Source organism: Gambusia affinis, linkage group LG20 (genome assembly GCF_019740435.1).
Source record: "Gambusia affinis linkage group LG20, SWU_Gaff_1.0, whole genome shotgun sequence".
Classification (NCBI taxonomy): domain Eukaryota; kingdom Metazoa; phylum Chordata; class Actinopteri; order Cyprinodontiformes; family Poeciliidae; genus Gambusia; species Gambusia affinis.
Genome location: NC_057887.1, coordinates 23,430,352 through 23,439,422, shown reverse-complemented (window position 1 = coordinate 23,439,422; position 9,071 = coordinate 23,430,352). Strand labels below are relative to the sequence as shown.

General features: G+C 42.0%; 1 protein-coding gene across 3 annotated transcripts in view; it reads left to right on the top strand.

The window, feature by feature from the left end:
• The first annotated feature begins 591 nt into the window (after nucleotides 1-591).
• The window catches only part of cdc42ep1a (CDC42 effector protein (Rho GTPase binding) 1a), a 16,576-nt gene continuing 8,096 nt past the window's right edge, over nucleotides 592-9,071 (top strand). For 2 of the 3 annotated variants that reach the window (XM_044101769.1, XM_044101768.1), the window contains exons 1-2: nucleotides 592-1,074; nucleotides 7,460-8,235. In XM_044101769.1, coding sequence (XP_043957704.1) covers nucleotides 7,776-8,235 — 460 coding nt within the window. In that variant the 5' untranslated portion in view covers nucleotides 592-1,074; nucleotides 7,460-7,775. Of the gene's footprint in view, nucleotides 1,119-7,459; nucleotides 8,236-9,071 lie in introns of all 3 variants that reach the window. The other variant, XM_044101770.1, reaches the window with a different exon arrangement.

Here is a 9,071-nt window from a genome sequence, read left to right as displayed (position 1 = left end):
TCTGAGTCTCATAGAGGAAGTGAGGAAACAGGAAGTGAGCTCATGACTTTTGCAGGAGCAAAACAACAATGGAGTTTGGTAACCAGGTGCAGCTGATTACACATGTCAGCCATTTTGGATCTTTAGGATGGATTGGATGCTTGGTAAAGCATTATTTGGGTAACTTTTTGGATTTGTGATTGTCCTGTTTAAACAGGACAATCTCCTAAATGTGACGTTCTGTCATCGATAGCCAGGATCTGAATAAATGTTGGTTGTTCTTTTATTTCTCACTAGAAAAGAATCAACTAGCTAGAACCAACCACTGACAGTCTGGAGGCGGGTCTTAGCGCTGTCAATCACAATCTAATAAGTTGCAGCTAGCATAGCATGCTGTGAATGCTCAAGCTAGTTGGCATAGCTTCCAATGATGGTGGATAAATGGTTTTCCTGTAACAGGTGTTTCTCGTAAGAACATGAGATTGATTGGCAGCGTTAAGCCCCTCCTCCTGACTCTGATTGGCTGTTTTTGATGGGAGTGGTTTGTTTCTGCAGAAATCAGTGATAACTCAGGAGGAGATGATCTTTCACAGATTATCTCACAACAAACTGTCATGACATGGAGACAGTCTTAGCAAATATGTAAAAACATATTTTTTTTTTATAAATGTAACTTTAATGTCTCAGTTTTGCTAAAATGAATCAGAAAGTAACGGCAGGGTGTCCTAATTATTCCACATGACTAAAATGTTTCCTAAGTTTCTCAGCGCGCTGAAAGTCAGCAGACATTCATCTGATGACGTCTGCTGACATTAAAAATCAGGAAACTGATTTATTTTAGTTGAATTAATCAGTAATCGATCGGCGGATTTGGATGTGGAGCTCTGGAGCGGCTCTCCCAGGGTTCTGCTGGTATGTGAGGCTCAGCCCGCCCCTTTCCGCCCCGCAGACCCGAACTCTCCAGCGGGACAGACCCACAGCTCCGGCGGCTCGCTCGGACCACCCGGACCCGAAGCGCGCGTCCTGACCGCGTGAAGCACAGCCAGCCTGGAGCCGCTGCGTCTCATCGCCCTGATCCCGGTCCGCCGCGGCCAGGTGAGCCTCCGAACCGCTTAGCGGGAATCCAGCCTCGTTTTTAGGTAAATGTGAACTGATTTGAACTTTCCTGGTCATGCAGAGGCTTTGTCTGCAGTAAGTGTGATTCATTCAGGGGCTTTTTGGAGCTGCTTTCATTGCTGCTGCTGCATGAACATCATTTCAAACACATTTTGAAATGTTGTTCCACTTCCAAGAGGACAAGAACAGAACCGAAATAACATTTATTCAGGTGTACCAGCAGAAAGTTACAGATAAAACAAAACAAACAAAAAAAAAAACAGGAACAAGAGGCTGAGCAAAAATACCAGTTATTCAAAACAGCCCCACATCAGCGCTGTGGCATGCTGGGATTAATTATTAGACTCTATTATCTCAAGCTGAACAGATTTGGTGCAGTTTCAGATTCTGGTGTTAATGATCAAACTGTCTGCAGCAGATTCATAGATTCATATCCAAACAGGAGCAGCAGCAATAATTCACTGTATTTCCACACTTCAGCTGGGCTTTGGTTGTAATTACACGCCTGTGGAACGCCTCCGATTCTGTGAAACACATTAAACAACCAGAGGCTTTAAATTTAGAAACAAGCAGGGCTCAGTGAGGTGGGCGTGATTCTGGGGTTCGGTGCCCTTTGACCCGACCGGGACCACCACGTCTGGCTGCAGCCCTGCAGCAAACAAACACCAACGATCAATCAAAAGCAGAGACGGCCGCACAAAAGCCGATAGCAAACAGGCTGGGACGGATCCAGACTGGTTCTGTAACAACAAATCAATTCATTACATGATGAATGAAAACAAACTCAATCATTTCCAGTTATTGTTTTTCTCTTTCTACTGGATGATAAAAGTTTTCAGTTTGGTGTTTTGGTCTCAACTAGCAGAAACTTCACGATTAATTCGATTTGTTGTTTTTATTTACTTTGGATATTTAAAATATCTTCCAGTTCCAGAGTCGGATGTTCAATAGAATTTAAAGTTTATTGATCTTTGAGGATGTTTTCATGAAAATGGTCTCTAACCAACGATATTATTGTGTATCTCGATAACGTCTGGGATCATTTATCACGTGCATGTTTCCTTGTAATCAAATGATTTCCAGTAGCGACGGCGCGCTGTTAGCTGATGACAAACGTTTCCTGAGGTCCTAACATTCCTCTGACCCCTGGTGACCTCCAGGTGTGACTGACGCAGCCGACGTGAAAATCGGCCGCTCCTCAACCCGCCGTGTTGATTTTCACGCTGCAGAGCTCGCCGAGTTTCTCCTTTTGGCCTCACAGTGTGAAGTTTGGAAACCTTTGACATCACCAGCAAATGGTCACAGTCCAGTTGTCTGTCAGTGACCTCTGACCCCCTGTTAAGCGACGCACCATCTTGTTAAGAGCTTCAAGCACACAATTTGGTCCCGACACCAACTACTGCAGATTAAAGGGCAAACGTCACTTTATAACGGCATCAAACTGCTAATAAATAATAATTGGGCTTTCCAAGCAGCTACTCAATTTAAAAAAAGGAAATTTTTAATAGAAATTTGACTGTAAAGAAAAAGAGAGAGAGATTTTTACAGAGAGACAAAAACAGAGTAGGACTTCTGTTGTTGTTTGTGAGCATAAAGTTTGTTTCCTTTTATAATGACTTTTACTCATCACTAAGAAAATGTTGATTAGGATGGATTAAATTATGACATATGAATTTATTCACTTATTTATGTATTTATTGGGTTTTATATTTATGTCTTGACTAAAAAACAATATGACTTATTACAGGACCAGGAACTTCTCTAGCGGTGGCCAGGCCCCCCGTGGCCACCTATTGGGGGCGCCACTGTTCATTATATGTCATCAGTCAGAGAAACTGTCTAATAATGTCAGTAGATTTTATTAAATTCGTATCTGCAGCTTTTTAAAAATCCTCCTGCATTAGTCGGTGACTAACAGCATCAATATTTGGGTCTGAGAACTGAAACGTTTTAATCTGTGAAATATAAGAAGGCAGAGAGAGAAGGAGAGAACAGAAGGAAGTCGACAGCAACACAAACACAAAGAAGGAAAGTCAGGAGTGCCAGGAAACAGGCTGGACGTTTTCTGGAGGCATGCGAGTGTTTTTTCTTGGCTGCGGAGGAAACGTAGCTGTTTTTCTTGGATCCGGACTGAGAGCCGATGGTGAAAATAGGAGCGTAATTGAAAGTCAAGCAGTGGCCCTGAAAATCGTGGCCTTATCGCGTGTTTGTTCACCTGGTTAGTGAGTAACTGAGGAGAGGAAGACTTGAGTTAAAATATTCAATCCAATGTGGATTTAACTGAAACAAAACCAGCAGAAATCTACGTAAATTTAAGAACAAGACAAATGAAAACCTGATGTCATTTAGAGGAGCTGAGGATGGTGGAGAGGAAGAGGAGGAGGAAGAGGAGGAAGAGGACAGCGTGGAGAAGAGAAAGATCCCAAACATGGTTTCAATCAGATGGTCGTAATGGAGACTCCACCGAGTGATGCTTTGCTCAGGAATGTGTTCAAACACTCGGCTCCCTTCAGACTGTGGTTACTCTGGTTTACATCTAACAAAACCATCCAAAGAATAAACGGCTCAGACGACATGGGAACATTGGATCGAGTCTCCGAAGAATGAAATCAGAGAGAAAACCCGACCGCAGCATCTTTAGATGGATGTTTAGACTGCAGTTCTTCATCTGGTAGTTTAGCTTTTAAAAGTAAAAACAAATTGAATTAACTTTAATTTAACTAACTAAACAACAAAAGAAGTTTTAGGTTGTTTTCCCGCCTGATAATCCAGCAGATTCTGTTTGATCCAGGATCAAAACTGCAACTTTTGTTGCATTTTCAGCTGCTGCAGTTCATAACAACCAAACTAACTGAGAAACTTGTTCCCCTCCTGGCCTGTGGGGGCGCTGCACAACGAACTACTGAAGAAAACGATAAAAAAAAACAGCTAATGCTAAAATGCTAAACAGACTTTAAAATAATAGCATGAATATTAATGTCTAAACTACTTGAAGAATTTTTAACTAACTTCATTCAGCTGAAAGTTTACAGAAATATACAAATAAATTATTTAACTTTTAGAATTTATGCCAAGAAATTAATTCAGGCAAAGCTAAGTTTGCTAAATGTTTTCAAAGTTAGCTAAAGTGCTAAGCTAAAAATGAGCTTGAATGTTAGCAGAGTAGAGAAACAGGAATTGTTTTTTAGAGTTTTGTTCTGTTTGGTCCAAAAAGTTGGACAGCAGATTAAAGAGATAGAAAATATACAGATTTAAAACTCAGGGTTTGAATTTTACGCTCACACTAATAACTGTTCATGAAAGACTTTAAACTGTTTATGGTTTGTTGTTTTTGTGTCAGAAATGGTTTTTTGCAGTTTCTGTCTGCAATGAGAATTAGTGAGCAATAATAATAATATTAAGTATTAAATATGGTTCAGTTTTCTGGGAAAGCTTCTCTTGAACTCTTCCTGAGTTCACAGCTTTAATTCCTCTAAATTTAGACGTTTTTTCACTCTGCTGTCTTTTCCCCGGTTCCTGTTCTAATTAATTTGTTCAAGTTAATTAGATTTTGACGGGGAGGTCAGCTGAGCAGGGGGATGATGGGAGAGACTAGGATTATAGGATAATCCAGGCTGCTGTCAACGCTTCCCTACTCTTCTAATTTCTAAGACAAAGACAGACAATCTGGGATTAAACCATAAAACCTTCAGATTTAATGCTGTCAGCATGTTTTTGGGATATTTTGAATCTCTAGGATTCTGTGTAGCTAATAATAAACGTTTCATCGAGGAGCAGAGAAGAAGTTATTCATTAAAAATGCCTGGCAGGAAGTTTTGGGGCTACTTCCTGCCGTGATTTAAGGTCTTTTAATGGGATTATATCCAGATAAACTACATCTGTGGTTTACCTCAGAGTAATTAGGAACGCCTGCCTGCGTTTCCTGGAGTTACAGCTGAAACCAGGAGTTTACAAACACTACATAAAAAAACATGCATTTTTTCACACAAGCTGCATTTCCTTTATCAATGTGCACAAAACCTCATCTATTATCCACCAATATAAAAAAACACAATGTGGCTTTTCCATTAAATAAGAAATGCAATTAAAATCACATGTGAATACGTTTGTTTACATAATAAGATGTAAAAAAAACATGCGATCAGTAATTATCTTACAACTTCCTGTCGTCGTTTCTGCCAGTAGTAACATCCTGTTGTTGGTCATGTGATGTGAAACAAAGCTCTTCCATTGTAGTTTTGTGAAATACTTTTGATTCAGCTGAAAAATTGCATCATTGCAGCACAAAAACCTATGGAAAAAATTGACTTTTTAAAATTTCCATGTAGCAAACTGGAAAAACAGTTGGAAAATTCACATGATGTAAAGTATCTAAACTTTTGAATAAAGTTATAAAAATTGCCTGAAAAAATTCTCATTATTCTGGGATTTAGCACATAGAAAAACTTTTGGTAATAATCCTAATTTATCTGAAACAGAATAAAAAGTATGTCTCATTTGTGTATGTAAACTTCTGGTTTCAATTGTTTAAGAGTTTACGCTTTAAAAACTTGGGAAATCCTGTTTTCCTCCAGCTCCGCTTCACCTGCACTGCTCTGCTGCATGTCTGCGACACCCCTCTGCCGGCGGCCGCCCTGAGCAGCGGGCGCAGGGCCGGCCTGGTCTGCGGTCAGGGGCCGCCTGGGCCCCGGTGCCATCCTGCGTGTTGTGAACCGCAGCGGCTCATTAATGAGACCAGGCCGGGCTTCGTGTGCGTTGGAGGCCTGCAGACGTTTAGCTGCTGTGAAAAACCTCTAAAGAGAAACAGAGGGGCATTTTTTAGCTCTTTGTGCTGTCAAAATATTTTTAGACGGGGTTTCAATTACTCTTCTGGAACAGAAAACATGTGGCAAAAAGCCGGTTTGCATGGTTTTACAAAGACTTACCAAGAAGAAAAGCAGAACTAAGCTGAAGGTTTTATGGTAAAGATAAAGGGTAAAAAGAAAATTAACCAGAATTATCACCAGGAATTACTGGGACAGTGATGGCATCTGCTGCAAAAAATGAGTTAAAAATTGAACTTTATTTAGCTTCATGGTTTGAACCTTGAAGGATGTAGAAACTTTCCTGAAATGGATGCAGAAAAACTTTTAAAAGACGTTTCAGAATATAAGTGGCTCTTAACGGGTCCAATGTCTATTTGAGGGAGATGTTTCTCCGCTGGACTGTTTCCTTCATCAACATTCCCTGGACGACTTTTGGCAGAGCTGGATTTGTACGACCAGCTTCCTTGGTGTGGGTTAAATGTTTGGACTGGTCTGCATAAATAAGATGTGAATTGTGACAGGGGTGGACATGTGTATGTGTTGATATAAAACAGTTACTGAAAATAAAAAAAGACGTTTCAGCTGCTGAGCTGCTTCAGGAAACAGAAATAATAATTAAAAACATATTTTACATCTGGTCTATTTATATTGTTAAAACAGAAGTTAAAAATATCAGAAGTTTTTAGCTTCGCAGCTTTACAAGTTCAAACCACTTTGTAGTTAAATTTAGAGGCTATTTTTTAAAAGTAATGTTGCGATATGATCTCTATCTATTCTTGTATCGGTTTGTCAGTCCGGTCCGTTTATCTTGATAAAGATACTAAAAATTGTTAAAAATGCTCGTTTTCGACCAGAACAGCAAACTACCGCAGGAAGTTAGAAAAGCTTCAGTTTAGGACTGAAAAGATCATTATTTTTCTAAAACATATAGGTTGGTTAATGTTTATTGTTTTTATCTTGTGTCAAGACAAACACCTGAACAGTTTGTGTCCAGGATGTGTGGGGTCTGCAGAGATATTAGCTTCCCTTTTTCTGACCCCTGACCAGCACAAGTCCTGAGTGGAGCGAATTAAAGAGAACATTTTTACAACTCTAACCCTACTAATTATTACTCTGAACTTTTATTACAATACAACCATAAAAATCAATAATAAAATGATTTTTTGGATCCACTCTGTGGGTCTTACAGTCAGTAATCTGAGCATCGGCTGCAGTAATTATCATCTCTTCCTGTCCTGAACTGGTCCGATGTTCTGACCGAGGCGTCGGCCGCCGGTCTGAGCGGCTGAAATGTGAGCGAGACACAACAGGAAGAGCGGAGGCCCAAAGTCCATCCCATGTCGGGATGAGAAGCAGATTCTGAGGGACTGTGGGCTAAATTTAGCCGGTTCCACGCCAGCGGACACTTGGAACAGATTTATAGGGAAAACGGAAGGTTTTGATTCTCAGGATTGATGCGTCTCTGAACCGCGGCGATGTTTCATGTTTACATTAATACAGCAGCAGATGGAAACAGCCAGAGTCTCCAGGTTTAACACAGATGTGTTTCCTCTCCATAGATGCCCTGTTCCTGTTTCCAGGACAAACCCTGGAGCCACCTGCAGAACCAACAGGAACCCAACTGAACCCCACTGGACCCGGTTCCCTCAGGTTCTGAAAATTTAACTTCTTCAATGATGCGAAACATCAAATCATAAAGTGGGACTGAAACTGGTTAGTAAATAATAAACAGTCTGGTGAAGAGTTTGGTCCTGCACACCTGGATTTGCCCTTTAATCTTGAAAACTTGAACTAGGACCAAACTTTGAGCTGAGGTTTGTTTTTTGGTTTCGGTTCGGATCTTTACTGGGAGAACATCCGTCGGGTTCTGTGGTCATGAATCTTCAGGAGAAGCTGTCCGGCCTAAAGGGCCTGGTGTCCCCCGGCCGGCGGCGCCATAAAGGCGACCTGACGGCGGATATGATCAGCCCTCCGCTGGGCGACTTCCGCCACACCATGCACGTGGGACGCGGCGGCGACGTCTTCGGAGACACGTCCTTCCTGAGCAACCACGGCGGGTCGGCCAACAGCGGCAACGGCGACGTCGACTCCGTCGCCTCACCCGACAGCAAGATCGGCGCGTTTTTCTCCAGGACGCTGCGTCACATCCGGCGGGGCTCGGACAACCGACCCCGGGACGCAGCGAAGGAGCTGTCGCCGCCGCCGCCCGCCGTGTCGCCCATCATCAAGAACGCCATCTCCCTCCCGCGGCTGGACGTCGACGCACCCAACGGGAGTCCCACCGCCAGGGCGCTGTTCCCCGGATCCCCGCCGGACCGGGAGAAGAGCTCCTACGGTGAGTCGGAAAAATCTCCCGGTTTTTAAATAAAGGAGCCAAAAATATCTTCACAGCCAGGGCCGGACGTACTGGGCGGGGGGCCCGGGGCCGGACGTACTGGGCGGGGGGCCCGGGGCTGGAGACAGTTTGGTGAGAATTTAATAGGTCGTCTTATACATCAGTAGGTATGAACCGATACATGTAAAGTAATGAACCGTAAAGACAAATTAATTTATTTAAAAAAGAAAGTTTCTGTTTTTGCTCTTGCCCTCCACACTTTCTAGATTATAAAACTGCTTAACTATCAGACAAAGTCAACCATTGAAAATAAAAAGTTGTAGTACATGACTGGTACTTTAGTCAGAGATACAATCAACCAGTGACGGACTTTTCCGTTAGCAGTACTGCTAACTAAAAAGCTATGTGCTCTAACCCTAAAGCACTAATCATGGACATTAGCTTCGTTAACACGCTACACCATCATGGAATTTAGCAAAAACCAATTGAAAGCAACTTTATAATTTTATCCAGAATGCTTAAATTATTAGGGGAAGTTAAGTTAGAAAACAAACGTTTTCAAAGGTAGCAGAAACGCTAAAAGAGCAAACAAAAAATGAGCTCCCAGCAGCTCAGTAATTCTTTATCTGAAAACTTGAATTTAGGGCAAAGGTGTCAAACTTCAGTCCTCAAGGGCCACAGTCCTGAAACCTTTAGATGTGTCTCTGCTGCACCTGAACAGAATAATTAGATCATTAAGGTTCTGGAGAACCGATCCACACAAGGAGGAGGAAATGAAGCCGTTTCATTCCAGGGTTTTGTACCTGAGGCTCATTAAAACCTGCAGGACCTCGAGT